The 14,298-nt window shown below is 40.6% G+C and overlaps 2 protein-coding genes across 2 annotated transcripts; both read right to left on the bottom strand.

The window, feature by feature from the left end:
- Positions 1 to 590: 590 nt before the first annotated feature.
- lurap1l (leucine rich adaptor protein 1 like) lies at positions 591 to 7,480 on the bottom strand. The gene is made up of 2 exons (XM_074661991.1): positions 7,001 to 7,480; positions 591 to 1,965 (listed from the first exon to the last, which is right to left on the bottom strand). The coding sequence occupies exons 1-2, from the start codon at positions 7,214 to 7,216 to the stop codon at positions 1,576 to 1,578; spliced, it is 606 nt and encodes a 201-aa protein (XP_074518092.1). The 5' UTR covers positions 7,217 to 7,480; the 3' UTR covers positions 591 to 1,575.
- An 840-nt stretch (positions 7,481 to 8,320) lies between these two features.
- LOC141784172 (5,6-dihydroxyindole-2-carboxylic acid oxidase-like) lies at positions 8,321 to 12,582 on the bottom strand. The gene is made up of 7 exons (XM_074661908.1): positions 12,162 to 12,582; positions 11,441 to 11,763; positions 10,389 to 10,593; positions 10,132 to 10,299; positions 9,864 to 10,043; positions 8,936 to 9,082; positions 8,321 to 8,839 (listed from the first exon to the last, which is right to left on the bottom strand). Exons 1-7 carry the CDS (start codon positions 12,514 to 12,516, stop codon positions 8,652 to 8,654), a joined length of 1,566 nt encoding a protein of 521 aa, XP_074518009.1. The 5' UTR covers positions 12,517 to 12,582; the 3' UTR covers positions 8,321 to 8,651.
- Between the last annotated feature and the right edge of the window lie 1,716 nt (positions 12,583 to 14,298).

Here is a 14,298-nt window from a genome sequence, read left to right as displayed (position 1 = left end):
CCAAAGAGACCAAGCGTCTCATCTTTCACATAATGACTTTCCCTGTATGGTTTGTCTGGAACTTTAATTATTGAACGAAAGATAAGAAGCGAGTCAGACGCAGAAAAAATAGCATAAAGGCCTCTTATTCTGCCTGGGTTTGATCGGTGTCAGTTTCAAATCACTTCTTGAACTCTTGAAACTCACAAACTTGTGATGTCTGCTCGCTTACATCAGACGCCATTCTCCCACTAACACCCTGAGAACTTTAAAGGGCACACCAAGTTTCCAAATTTAGATCCATCTTCCTGGTTTTTATTAGAGTGAAGTGTTATGGAGAGAGTGAAATTAACGAGGGTCATTTTCCACGCAACATTACACAGGAGCACCGCAAAGCCTGACTCCATTACCGAGAGATTAAGCCCGAGTTAAATTCACCAAAAAAGGAAACCAGCATAATGTTCGCTTTCCATCTCATTAAGATTCTGTGATGGGGTGTGTGAACTGCTTAAGTTTCTTCAAATTGAGATTAAAACAGCAGTTAGAGTGTTTGTTTTCATTAAAAACTTACGCAGTTTGAGGAAAATCATAATATATTATTTCACTTCCACAACAAAATAAACAGCAATCAATTAAAAGAGAAAAACAAATCAACAAAAGCAAAAAAAGAAATCATTTACAGAAATGTAAAGCTTGTTATTTTTTGACAACAGACTTAAAATGTGCTCACAATGCAAACATGTGTCTCACATATGTCCACCACCGACAAATCTCCCATCTGCTGTTCACAGGGTTTTGCCTCCTGGGCTTAAATTATCTATAAGACAATCAAATAGCTTTGGTTTTTTCAGTCAAGCATCTGTGCTTTGAACGTGCCACTAATCTCTTTGTGTGCATATAAACTCCACCACAGCAGAGTGAGGTTCAGCTCAGGAGTCTTCGTCAGTCAAAAGCTGAAAGTAAAAAATGATAAAAAAGCTCAAAGTTTACAGTAGGTGACGCTTGAAATTTGGCATTTAGATAAATTGCACTTGCTGTAACACTTTAAAGAAAATAAAACAGTTAATCTCTTCAATCACTCAGCATAAAATGCCCAATCCTCCAAATTGTAACTAATACCTTATCTTCTTCTTAGCTTGGATCAGCTTATCATGGTCGAGCTGATGCGTCAGTTCATTTTTGACAATTAAGAAGCTGCTCAGCTTATGTTGCTACCACAGTACTTTTAGGCTAACGTGCTCTCCTCTGTAGAAAAAAAAGTAGCTGAGGTACTGTTCAACTCCAAAATAAATACAGAGTGATTCAAAGTAGAGCACCTGATTTAATTGACCTACATAACAGAATATTAAGACAATGAGAGGAGTGAAAAGTTTCACTGCAATTACTGTGACATCACTCAGGAATGGTTTCATGAGGCGTGTTTGATTTACGATGTAAGGAAACTGGTTTCAAGGTAAAAGGTGTCATGAGTCATTTGCCAAGTCCTGGTGACATCTTAGCTTTCGCTGCACACAGAAAAAGTGAAGCGTGAGGGAGAAATAATGTGACAGCCGTGTTATGAATGTTAAACGTCAGTAGTCACTGATTTGACTTGGACTATCCAAAGCAGTAGTATTCATCTGATTCCACCCTGAGTTTCAGAGGGGATTTGCTGAAAGTTTCACCGTCAATGACTGATTTCTCTACGAAACACTCCAGATCTGTGGGTGACGGGTTGTCTGAGAGGTCATCTGCCAGGGTGTCCAAATAGCTGCCCACAGAGAGGCTATCCAGGCCGTCACTGTTCCCATCGTTCAGGCTGTTAAAGCTGCCTCGCAGTGAGGTACCGTCCTGGCTGTCTGACAGACTGTACAAGCTGCCCGTCAGGCTGCCGTCCTGGCTGGCCACGCCCCCTTTGTCGTCTATCATCCAACGGATGGACTCGATTCCCTCGTTGATTGACATCAGCTGCTGCATCAGCTTCCCATCGATGGCTCGCAGATGGGCCTGTGGAGAAAAGACACAAGTATTTTATAAAGAGAGCTGATCAAGACAATGTATTAAACTATTCACCACTTTGTTCTCTCTTCTCATTGGCTGAATGAGTCTGACAGCCTGAACACAGAGTCAGACCCGGCTGTGTTCACCATTTTTAAAGTCTATAGAAACCTCAATACTGAAATCAACAGCCAACACTTCATGCAACAAGGAAGGTGTGTGAAGAGTATGGATGGGTACCTTTCACTTTCAAAATCAACCTGGCTATCAGTATCTGTACTCAACAGCACCAATTTTTGGTACTGTCATGTGCTACTGTGGTAATAAACATTCATTTGTTTAAAAATAAAATCTCAACGTTTTTCAATCTAACATATTTATTTCTCAATATATAAACTTGCAATGCTGTGTTCATGTCCAGCATGGAAAATTGCCTTCTCTTCCACTCCCTCACAGTCACAAGGATGCGTTTAGGTACCAGAACACAGGAGTGTTTGATTTTACATGAATCAGTACTACTTGGTACCTATATAAGGACCTGATTCAGTGCCCATCCCTAAGGAAGAGGAAACAGAGAGTTTAATTTGTGTGCGAGTGCCAACATGATCAAAAAAAAAGAACATGACAACAAGACAAAGAAATTGAGACAACGGAGAAAACACAAAAAGAATGAGACATCCTTAAAGTGATACTCCAGGATGGAACAAGTTGGGTCCTATAACAGGGTTTAGGGCAGAAATTACCCCTACAGCAGTGTTTTTGTGCAGCAGAAGCCCAGAGCACTCGCACCAAACACCTCCTTCCTGCTCCTCTGCCGGTTTCCTCTGCACTCAGACGGGGCCATATTTTACTTGACCAAAAACACAAATAAACGGACTCCCATCGAAAAAAATCTGATATCGGTCTGCATTCACGCTTTATTTCGAGAATTTTCAGCACGTTACTTTCACACAAAAACACCGCTAAATAAGGCTCTAGTTCTCATCATGTCGCAAAACAGCGCTACCTCCGCTGCAGAGCCACAGCTGGCTACAAGGTGCTCGCCGCTAAGAGTATCAGGCCGCGCGCGCAGGGTGCCAGATATAAACAAACGCGGGTAGTCTGCCAGGACGAAGAGACACGACAAGTAAAATATGGCCCCATCTGAGTGCAGAGGAAACCGGCAGAGGAGCAGGGAGGGGGTGTTTGGTGCATGCGCCCTGGGCTTCTGCTGCACAAAAACACTGCTGTAGGGGTAATTTCTGCCCTAAACCTTGTGATAGGACCCAACTTGTTCCATCCCCGAGTATCACTTTAAGGGAACAAAAAAGATGAAAACATATATCAAAAAAAGAAAAGGTGTAGACAAAAATTGGGAAAATTGAACGCCACAAAAATAAAAAAGGGGGCAACAAAAAAGGAAGATGGACAACTAAACAAAGATGTGACACTAAAAATGAAAACTACAACGGCATTAAAACAACAACAGTTGAATTGTTACACTTCCATTTTTGATGTTGTGATTAGCACTTCAAGGCTACCTTAGCCCAGACATGAACAGGGCTTCAGTTAGCCAGCCTGGTTCTCTCTATAGGTAATATCACATAACATACTGTCCAATCACCTCGTTAAAACCAAGTCACAAGCTGGGAAAGGGTTTTTTGACTCTTGGTGTCATTGTTCTCTCTACGCTGGATTTATTGGAAAATCCCAAAACTGTGAAACTGCTGCAGCTCAACAAAGCAGCACGACCCCAAAAGTGCAACTAAGGTCTAAAAAACAAACAAAACTTGCATCACTGCAAACTATTCCTAGAAAGGGTACAAAGTTCATTAAAGACCTGTTAATAATCTCACCACATGGTCGGTGAGTAGCTGTTAAAGCCTCCAGGCCACATCAGACTGAGCCAGAATGAAAGAAATGAGAAGGTTTATTCTACAGATCTCAGCCTGCTGATGGAGATCATGTGATGTGAAAGCTCATACTCAGTTCCTAAACAGCCTGATTCTTGTGGTGACCGTATTTTCTTAGCTTCTGTGAGCTTTCTTGTGTCCTCACATTGCCAGGATGCTTTGTGCTATTTTGTTTAGACTATCAGGCTCTGTTGGGAACAGAAAGACCCGACTATGTGACCCCGGAAAGAGAACTCCAGCCAGGAAACTGCTGCATGCATTAATGTGAATGATGAGACTTCTAAACACACAGTATGGCTTTTGATTTCTCTCCCTGCCATGACAATCAGTGGCATTGACTGGGGCTGGAAGTGGACAGCATGTGGAGTCATTCAAAAGTCCCAGTAAGAGTAAAAAAAAAGAGTTGAGAGGCAGCTGTAACGGCCTGTGAGGTTCAGAACTCAGCAGCCGAGGCTGGCAGCGTGATGGAGACAGCTGGCTGTATTTACAGTGGATCAGCTAGCATCCTTCATTTAACTTGTTTTATTGCTGCCGGTGTGTTTGCTTTGTGAGCGTCACCACCAGCTTCATACGAACAGGGGAGCTGAGCAGATGGAGGGATACTGGAATCTTCTCCAAAGCGTTATCTCGTGTTAATAAGATGGCATCAGTGGGTCCAAATTACAAAGTGGGTGTGGGGGGCTCAGTGGGGGCCAGGAGGTACACTAATATGAACCAACAACAAGACATTTATTATACAAGAATTAGGAGAGCTTGTTCCTCAACTTTCTAGGAAATGGTTCATTTTAATGACTTCTTTAATGGAAGAAGGTCAGAGGTGGGAAAACACGTCAATACAGAAATAGATCAGTCTGACTCTGCTGTTTTTTTACTATTGTATACACTACCTGTATCATGAGGCACACTGTTATTCTCACCCTTACATTGACTTTGTCATTACAATGATGCAAGAACAAGAAATGGGAGTCTTGAGGCTGTTAGTATACCTAAACAGAGCAGCTCAACAGTAACAGTTGGTACAAAATAATGAGGCGAGTAGGCCCACATTCTTCTTGTACTGTTTTTTTTTACATCACAACAACCAATAAGGAGAAGCCTGAATCATCACTGACTATTTAGAAGTGTTATATTTTAACAACGCAGATACTGATACAGCAATTCCTTGTGATACTTTGACCTTTGATAAAATATCAATATTTCAACTCTTAATATCAATATTTTTGTTAGAATACATACTTATATTTCAGGTGAGTTGGCGGTACAAAACATCTTCCACACCTCAAATGCAGTAGATGGCGCCGAAGACCTACTCTGCTGTATGAATCTGTAAGTATATTCAAATTATTTTATTCCTAAACTTGATGGTGTGGGTTTTGATGTCGTAAGCATCAATGTTTTCTGTCTAGTCACACAACCATTTTCACTTTACTTTAGGGCTGCAGCTATCGAATATTTTAGTATTCGAGTATTCTACTGAAAGTCCCATCGATTAATCGGATAAAATACATTTTTGTTTAGTTAAAGAACAGTTATTTTTCAAATGAAATTTTTTCTCTTTAAGAAATTGAATTTTATGATACAGCATGTCAATAAGAGCACTTCCTTTGGTAGCTCCAAAATTTGTAAACACACTTTGACACATTTTTTGTGCCTCGTACGTCTCATCAAATGTTGTGGACCCAAATGGCACCCGTTTCGTAGAATGACCCATTAGTCTCCAAACTCCAGAAAAGAAGCTAGATTTGTTGCTAGTTGCTATTTTGTATAAGAGGTAGCTTGAGGGGTCTGAAAACTCTCTTAATATGGCCTCAGCACTATTTAAAATACCACTCTTTGATCTTTTTTAAAATTAAACGATTCCTCGAAGCGGAGAAAATTACTCAAGTCATTTTTGTAATTGAGCACCTCGAATCATTCAAGGAATCGTTTCAGCTTTACTTTTAACAGTATATTAAGACTGCTAAAATGATAATGTGCAATATTAGACTTTTTTTGAGTAACATTGGTTAAACCAAGTAATATTTAACAGTTTCACCAACTGACCTCATCTTTCACCCAACAATTTTTGGCAACATTAGTTTAATAGCCAGGAGTTTCAGCGACAAAATTGACGCACTTTATGTTTTTAAGTTAGATGTATGTATGTGACAGTACATCTGGCTTTAATTTCAACAACAATAAATAGAAAAGCTGTTTTCAGTCGAACAGTAAACTGAGTAGAATACTGTAGTATATCACTGTATTGTGATATTGTGAGTATCATGATGCGTTTCATATCGTGAAGTTGTTGCCAATACTCAGCCTTATTAGGACTGTTGTTAAGAGTTGTTCAGTTTGCAAAGTGGGCCAATAGATGAGTACTTACTGTGGTGTAACATTCACAGAGCTAAGCCTATCAACACTGCTTCACTGGGTGATCTACCAGTCTGTTCGCCATGATTCAGCTCGGCTACTGTCTGCAAAACTCGGTCAACCAGGCCATCTGCTCAGGAGTCTTAATACCTTTAAGTGACCTGACTTCAAATGGAGGGTTTGCTGTGCCTCAAGGCCTCAGCCAAACAATAATAGCATTTAGGAATAATTTCATGTTGTGTGTTCACAGATGAAACCGTGCACTAGTGAAAATGGACAGAGTAGATTTTCACAGGGTGGTTCGAATCACAACAGAGGGAGGTGACAACAGTCAATCAACAAAGCTCCCTGCTGACTGGAGGTGTGAATGGCTCTCGCTCACTACTGACCACCGGTTTGCAGTGCTTTTAAGGACAATGACTCAACACCCATCACCGAAACTTTGCATTTTACGACCACGTGTGGACCACTGTTGCATTTCCTGTGACTATGGGCATGCTTGCCAACAATACGGCAGCTAACAGAAAGCTGACATATTAAAAGCTTAGCTTAATAAAGCGCATATAAAGCATAAATTGGCTTAAAGTGAGACTTTTCCCATCTATAATTTCTTGTATTTATCATTAAATGTACCTAATATTGACTTGTGTTGCAGTAAAACGACAAGCCGGACAACTTCCAACACCATTACGTACTTTAATTTAATAATTAACTGCATTGCACGTGACCTTTTCCAAACTATTCAGACTGTATTTGTAGTAGTTTCTCGACAATACCACTTAAAATAAGAAGCTACTCACCATTTCTTGTTTCAGGAACAGCATTTTGCTCTCCAGTCTTTTCAAGTCCGCAGAATTACTCCAGAACTTGCAGCCAGATGAGTGCGTTGCTGTAGACTTCTCCTGCTCTTTATGTTTCCCTGCAACAAGAGTCCGAACAAGACTATCCGGTACTTTTCGACCCAGTTTTAGCTCTATATCCTTCAACTCAGGGAAAACGTTGCTTTCCTCGTCCATTGTGTGCTTCCAGGAAGATTATACGTTCTCGCTGTATGATTTGAAGCTGGCAGAGGGGCAAATTACACAGCGCGAGCTCGGAGATATTCCCGGTGATTGGTTGAGTGGACGCGCGCACGAGCTGAATCCGAAGAGGAGCAAGAAGTTGCAACAAGCGCGTGCCTCTCGCAACTTCATTTAACTACTGCACAGGATGAAGTGTCGGGCTAATAACACTTAACAGCGAATACACCACAGCAAAGTTTCAGCAACAGACCTCCCATTGAAGAGTACCGACCAGTAGTGAGAGAGTTTGATGAGAACGTGCTCTGTTTGGACCCTCCCACTGATGAAACCGGACACCAGACAGGTGAGGCGATACTGGGATATCTAAGAACAATTGAGTCAGGAATACAGTGGCATATAATGTCATTGCTGCCACTCATTAGGATTTCTGATGAGGAGTATTTTCTAAATGAAGACTATGACAAGTAGACAAGCACTTAAATATTTTTAAACCAAATATCAACAGTTTCCATCAATTAAAAGTGTGAAGTCAATCAAACCACTCTTTAAGGAAAACAAATTTAATCATTGAAAAAAAAATAAGCAGGCACCAAGATCTCAAAACATTTGTCAATAGTAAAAAGGCAAGAAAAGCAGCGATGGAAATTTAAACATTAGAAATTCATTAAAAAAAACAACCCCCCGAAAAAAAATCTATGTAATTTTCTCTAATCTGTTATTATAATATCATCGTTAATTCTGGTGAATTTATCTTCATACATAATAAGAGACACAATATAAATAAAAAAAACCTCCAAATCTCCCGTCCTAAGACACACTGGCTGCGTTCAAACGTTTATAAATGGATCTATGGCACCCCCTTGTGGTTGTTATAGCTCTATTTCATGAGCAGTGTCTGACATTGTGAATCCAAACCAGAGACCACTGAAACTGTGCAGATTTTATAATCTGTGGATTTAAAATAGACTGTTAATTATAAAGTGGTTGATAATTTTTATCACCTGCATTACTGATGTATTAACTTAAAGTTATTCATCATCTTTACGCCAGGTCCCTTCACATTGCTACCACACCCACACTTTAGATGTCCATGTTCGCTTTATTTGAACACATAAAACATTTCCATTTTTATCTCAAATCTCAAAAATTAAAAAAGTGAATATTTGACAAGCCAAACATGTTAAAGCCACTTCAAATATCTTGAACTTTCATTACAAAAATGTATCTTCAATTACTGTTTGAGCTGTTCACACCTGGACTATTGGTTAAGAAAAATGGACTACATCAGTGTTTGATAAATGGACATGAATGAAGCAAGAAGATCACTTCCTATCACAATTGAGCATTCAGCATCTATTCCTTCTCACTGGTGAAAACAGATTCAAGCTTAGACAAATTTATAAAAGGGAGGACAAAAGGCATGTAGCTGTTATACTACAGACTGGCTGTTTTTGTCATCATAGCGCTGGTACTGATCCCCAAGCAGGGGCTGGTGGCCATCCATCTTGTAAGACCTGGCACGCAAGGCACACGTGGTAGCAGCAAAAATGACAGCAACAACCACAAGGGCTGCAACTATTGCCATTGTGATGATTTCAGTCAAGGTATAAGCTTGGCCTAGAAATGTTTAAAGACATGATTACATTAGTTTGGCATGACTGGAAAAAAGAGCCATACAAATGTTGCTGCGTTAAATCTGTAAAAAAGGGTTACCTGGCCATTGAGCTTCGTAAGAGTAACCAAGATTGTCTGGGGCAGTCGCGAACATCTCAGCGTTAGTCACAGGAGGCCAGAAAGGCACCATGTTGTAGCCCCTGTTGTGGCCAATAGGAGCCATTTCTCCAGGGAACACAGACATGTCTGTTGAAAAATACTTGGCGTTAGCAAAAAAGGTGAAAATGCTAACACGAGGGATAAGAAACACAGGTAAACAACAGATAATTCTGTCAAAAATTGCTAATCATGCTAACAAGGAAACAAAGTAAAACACAGGCATGATGAAGGAAATAGATAAACAATCACTCAGTTTACCGGGAAACTAAGCTAACAGTACAAGCAACAAATCTGTGAAACAAAAAGATATATAAAGCCAGTTAGCCAAAAAGCTTGCCATGATAATAAAAAAAAAAAAAAAAAAAAAAAAAAAAAAAAAACTGTAAAAATGTGGATTTGCTTCTGTTATGGAATACTTGTGGTTAGCCAAATAGATAATTGCATTAATAAAAAAAATGTGTTTAAAGTGCAAACATTATCATAAAGGAAACAGAAATATTTGAAGTTAGCCAGAGTGCTAACTTTGTATTAGATAGAACTGTGTGATATTCAGGTGTTGAAAGGACTTCTAAAGACAACTCTGTCAAGGAAGATTTGGTGTTAGCTTAAAAGCAAATTATGCTAAATGTAAGGTTATTTAGAATGCAGGCATCTTAAAGAGGTACATTTTATCAAGCTATGAGGCTAAAGATTAATTATGCTAACATTAAAAACAGGTAGAGGTGTATTAAAAGTATTAGTTGAAAAAACAACCAAACTCTGTAAAGAAATAGCTGTTGTCAGTCATGAACGAAAGTTAGCCTAAACATGCTAATTGCAAAGCTCTGAGAAGTGCTGACACAAAAAGAAACATAATTTGCTGAAACACCTGGGGCATGTCTCCTCAACCATTCATCAAAGATGGCGTCAGTGAAGGCGTGCAGAAGGACAAAGATGGGGTCATTGGGTGAGAGGTGAGTTGTTCCTCCTGTCCCGTTCAGGAACAGATGAGCCAGGTTGTGGAGGGTCCTCACAATGGGGTCATATTTTCCCTGGGGTGTGCTGTAGCCTGAGTGTGGCAATGTTGAAATGTGTCAGAAAATGTTGTCATAATGTTTGCTAGACAGGAAAAAAAACCAACATATTTTGCCAGTCACCTTCAATTGCATTTCTGAAGCTCTCAGAGGAGGTGGAGTAGTAGGGTGGTGTGTCAAAAGTTGTGACCTGCAGGCATGCCTCCACATCCTGAGGCTCCGGAAGACGCTGCACCATGGGTCTGTCAACATTTCCTGCTGGGTTTCTTCTGATGGGATTAGTCTCAGTGCCTGGAAAAAGAACCACATCAGGCTAAAGTTTGCTTCTTACATATACCCTCATTATACCAACTCCTTTGTTGAATAAACAAAAGCATTACTGTTGCAGATGGTTCCCAGAGTGTCATAGTCCTCTACGCCCTCACAGACCACCCTCCACCGGGAGAAGATGGAGTTGGCGCTCAGGGAGTTTATGTCGAAACTGCTCCTGGCTCCCATCAGGTCATCTGTGCAGATGTCACATGTGTTGCCGCCGATGGCAAAGTTCCAGTAGGGCAGGGCGAACGATGGGTTTTGCAGCATGTCCTGGTTATTTTAACAAGAGAAATCACATTTTGGATATGGATAGGAACTGAAACTGGTGTAAACTGGCTAAAGTTTTGTTACAGTGCCGAGAAAGTCATTTACTAGATAGAAAAAACATTTATAGGTCATAACTTCAAAGTTGGGTGCTTATCTTCTGTTTTTCACAACTTTTTCTCATTGTTACTGCAAAAACATCACCCAATGGACGGGATTAATAAAAGTATTTCTTGGGCTTGACAAGTCATTGAAAAGTTACCAAATCCCACTCTGAAAACCAACAATTTCAGATCTAATCACTTCTAATAAATCACAACCACAACCCAATAAACCAGTTACTAATTTACATCAACTAATGAGAAGCTAAGCTTCATCAGATATTTTTCCACATTTTCTTTTCCCGAAAAAAGCTCCACTTTTTGAAAAACCCAGGCTTTAGTGCATGAATGATCCTATTCTGGGAAAAGACCTGAAGCATTTTGTGGTTATCTTGCACTGTGCGTAAAAGACTGTTTCTGTGCGTAAGAGCTGATCAAACACTGGCTGGATTGTTGAAAGTGTGCTTTCAAGTATACTGTTGGAGGCAATTAGGCATTTATCAAGCATCATTTTGGGGATTAATAAAAGTTTAGTGACTCCTCTGGCTGGAGTGTGATTGAGAGTGTGTGGATCAAATCGAGATTAGGCCCTTGAAATCGCTGTTTGGCTCGCTTATCAAAGTATGGAATTACCCCGACAATCAGGATTTTCATGCTTATACAGCTGAGGTGACACGCATTAAGTAAAACAAACAAGCTGCTGCACTAAATCTAATGGTGTGATTATCTAATTCAATCCTTTTTTTTTTTACCTGCATATCTCGCTCCAGCTGCAGCAGGTGGAACCTGTGCCAGGTGAGAAAACCGGGTCCTTCATGCGAGAAGTCCACACCCCCAAAGCTGGGCTGTCCCGCGCCCAGGAACGTCTTACTGACCGAGTAGTAGTGGGTCCACACGAAGAAATTATAGATGGTGATGTTCTCGAACTGCATCGTGTTCCCATCTGGCCCGAAGATCTCCGGGTAGCGTCGCGTGGCGATCACGATGTCCGGGTGCACTGTGCGCTTGGCCAGATCCAGTGCGTCCACGAACGCACGTTTCTCCTCTGCGCTGAGGAGCATCACGTTTTTTCTTACTGCAGGGATTATAGCAGAGGGAGAGTGGATTAGCTGAATAAGTCATGCGTTAATTTTAACGACTGTGAAAAGAAAATACCAGAAACAGGTAGTTTTGGTCAGTTTAATTTTCTATCAAAACCATTTTTTTCTGCTTGTAAATTAATATAAATGCTTTTCACGTTTAACTTTTGGTGTAATAAATTAACTTAAAAAAAAAGAGCCATTTCAATGAAAACAAAACATAAAAAAATGAACAAAACTTAAACACATTCAAGAAAAATCAGCCTTTAAACGCAACTTAGCAACCTAAAATATGTCCAACACTTCATTTCTCCTTGCTCCAGCCTCAATCACTTAACGTTATTATGCAACGTAATGTTATTATATAATTTGCCCCCTCAGAGCGTGCACTCACCCACAGAGACCCTCTGGTCACAGTTGAATCCCGTCCACCCGTGTTTGCAGCGGCCGCAGTCAAACCCCCCGAAGTTGGCGTTGCACTGACAGGTCCGGTTGAAGAAACGAATGGGCCATAGTTCCCGATCGTCCTGTCCATCGTGGGGGTACTGGGGTCCGTGAGGGCTCGCGTCCACGGAGATGAAAACGCACTGTCCGCGCCCGGTGCTGACGCCACAGGGGTCATTGTTGAGTCCATTCGGCGACGGGCAGCATGTTCCGCTCCTGAGTGCTTCGGGTGTCACACATTCCCGGGGGAACTGGGCGCTCACAACCGTCGCGCCCACGAGAACCAAAAAGCAGCACCGGAACATCCTCCAAACTTTTACGCACGGCTGATTTGGAGTCACTTTGACGTACTGTTTTGCACCTCAGCTAACTCTTTATCCAAAAGTGCCACTTAAACACATCAAAAACCTCTTTCCGTTCTACTAGTGTGGCGAAAAACTTCCCCTCCAATGTGTCCAGACCCCTACTTCTATTTCCCCCGAACCAGTGGAGCGTCCTTCTTAAATACCGGATTAGCGCATGACCAGGCTACCCGGATTTTCTGACTCCCGCGTGATGCCATCACATAACATCATGTTTCCTACTGGGGATGGAGGGAGAGAAGGTAGTGTGATCCATCATACACTGTGCTATTCTTCTGAAAACACACTGCTCTTCTGTAGTGCAACAATAAATTTGAGAAAGTTTTAATTATTTGGTAAATTATTTAACATTAGAACATATATTAATATACATAAGTAGGCTTTTCTGAAGACTTAAAAGTCTGAGGCCTGCAGCTGTCCAATAAGGATTTAGTGGTCATTTTAAAAATAACATTATAGGGTTATAGCTTCATTTTGGGAAAAGTCATCCTTCTACTGCAAGCAAACTCAGTCATAAAAACTTGACATACACTTCTTGTTTTCTTATTTTGAGTGTCCCATCTGTGCCAGAAAACTGAAGGAATCCCCCAAATGCTATAAAATGCCAGGATCTAATCTCAAAATGCCTCAGAGGTTCATGTGTGAGCTAAATGATCCCATTTTGGGTCATTTGACTTCTCATGAAGGCCTTGCTTCCCCCCTTCTTCCCACACCACCACCTCCTCTCCTTGAAACCTCAAGGGTGCGTGTGCCGCCATGAGCACGTGAGAAACCTGAGGTGCATTTGCAAGACGAAAAGAGGGGGGGAAGAAATCCTAACCAAAAAAAAGGAAAAAAAGAAATTCTTTGTGTGAGTTTCATGTTTCAAATCACATGAATCAAACTGGAGAGGTTGAAATGTTATTTATGTATTTACTTTTACCACAGAGTGCATTACAGCTGTAGCCTTTTCTGCCTTGCAGCAAAGAAAGTTTGTGGTCTCTTTATCTCTTTACAACACAATCCTTTCTTTTTATTTATTTTTAAATTCTGTGGTGTAAGTTGACTGGGGAAACTGAATGTGTAAATATTCCATCAGTATTGGCCTGGATCTGTGTTGTAGTTGTGAAAACTTTCAGTCTTTTAAAGGCCATTGAGAATGTTGTCTGAACAGCTTCAAAGATAACAGGAATATACAAGACAATCAGAATCACACTTGCTTGAAAGAGACATGATAGTGAAAGATAAATATTGGGCACAATGTGGGACAAACTGGTACCTCATTAAAAATGTCCTCAGAGTGGTCCAAGTAGTAAGTTACACCCCTTCATACAAAAGGTCGAGTGAAGATCTATTCAAAACCCCAAAACTCAATGTCCAGTTAATTTAGCAATTCTGATGTGTTTTCATTAAACCATTTCCAGGATACATACTTGGACACACTTTTAAGAACTTTTCCTGATTCTACCTAAACTTAGTCTGATTTTTTTTGCCTTGAGAAAGTAAAACTGAAGTGAGACTGGAGTATGGGAATATAAAGTTAAAAGTAGAGGAAGCTAAGGATCATGGCGTACAGTCACACAAGCGACCACAACACCACGACCACGACTGTAGCTTCTATACATGAGGCAAACACTAAGTGCCAGCTGACGCCTCAACTTGGTCAATGTTTTGAGAGGATTTTAACTTTAAATTCTTCTTACAAACTATTTATTGAGGGGAAAAAATATCCAGTGTTCTGTCTTC

The sequence above is a fragment of the Halichoeres trimaculatus genome, unplaced genomic scaffold (genome assembly GCF_033239565.1).
Source record: "Halichoeres trimaculatus isolate MK-OKI-2021-1 unplaced genomic scaffold, fHalTri1.1 fHalTri1_scaffold_22, whole genome shotgun sequence".
Classification (NCBI taxonomy): Eukaryota; Metazoa; Chordata; class Actinopteri; order Labriformes; family Labridae; genus Halichoeres; species Halichoeres trimaculatus.
The sequence above is the reverse complement of the archived record's forward strand: the minus strand, read 5'-3'. Positions and strand labels throughout refer to the sequence as shown.

What these genes read in the sequence shown, in the direction of transcription:
- lurap1l (XM_074661991.1), bottom strand. Translation starts at nt 7,216, where the DNA reads ATGGACGAGGAAAGCAACGTTTTCCCTGAGTTGAAGGATATAGAGCTA. An exon ending in TGTTCCTGAAACAAGAAATG is followed by an intron (nt 1,966 to 7,000) that starts GTGAGTAGCTTC and finishes TTTTCTCCACAG; the next exon opens with GCCCATCTGCGAGCCATCGA.
- LOC141784172 (XM_074661908.1), bottom strand. Translation starts at nt 12,516, where the DNA reads ATGTTCCGGTGCTGCTTTTTGGTTCTCGTGGGCGCGACGGTTGTGAGC. An exon ending in TCTGGGAACCATCTGCAACA is followed by an intron (nt 10,300 to 10,388) that starts GTAATGCTTTTG and finishes TTCTTTTTCCAG; the next exon opens with GCACTGAGACTAATCCCATC. An exon ending in CTTCAGAAATGCAATTGAAG is followed by an intron (nt 10,044 to 10,131) that starts GTGACTGGCAAA and finishes TGCCACACTCAG; the next exon opens with GCTACAGCACACCCCAGGGA.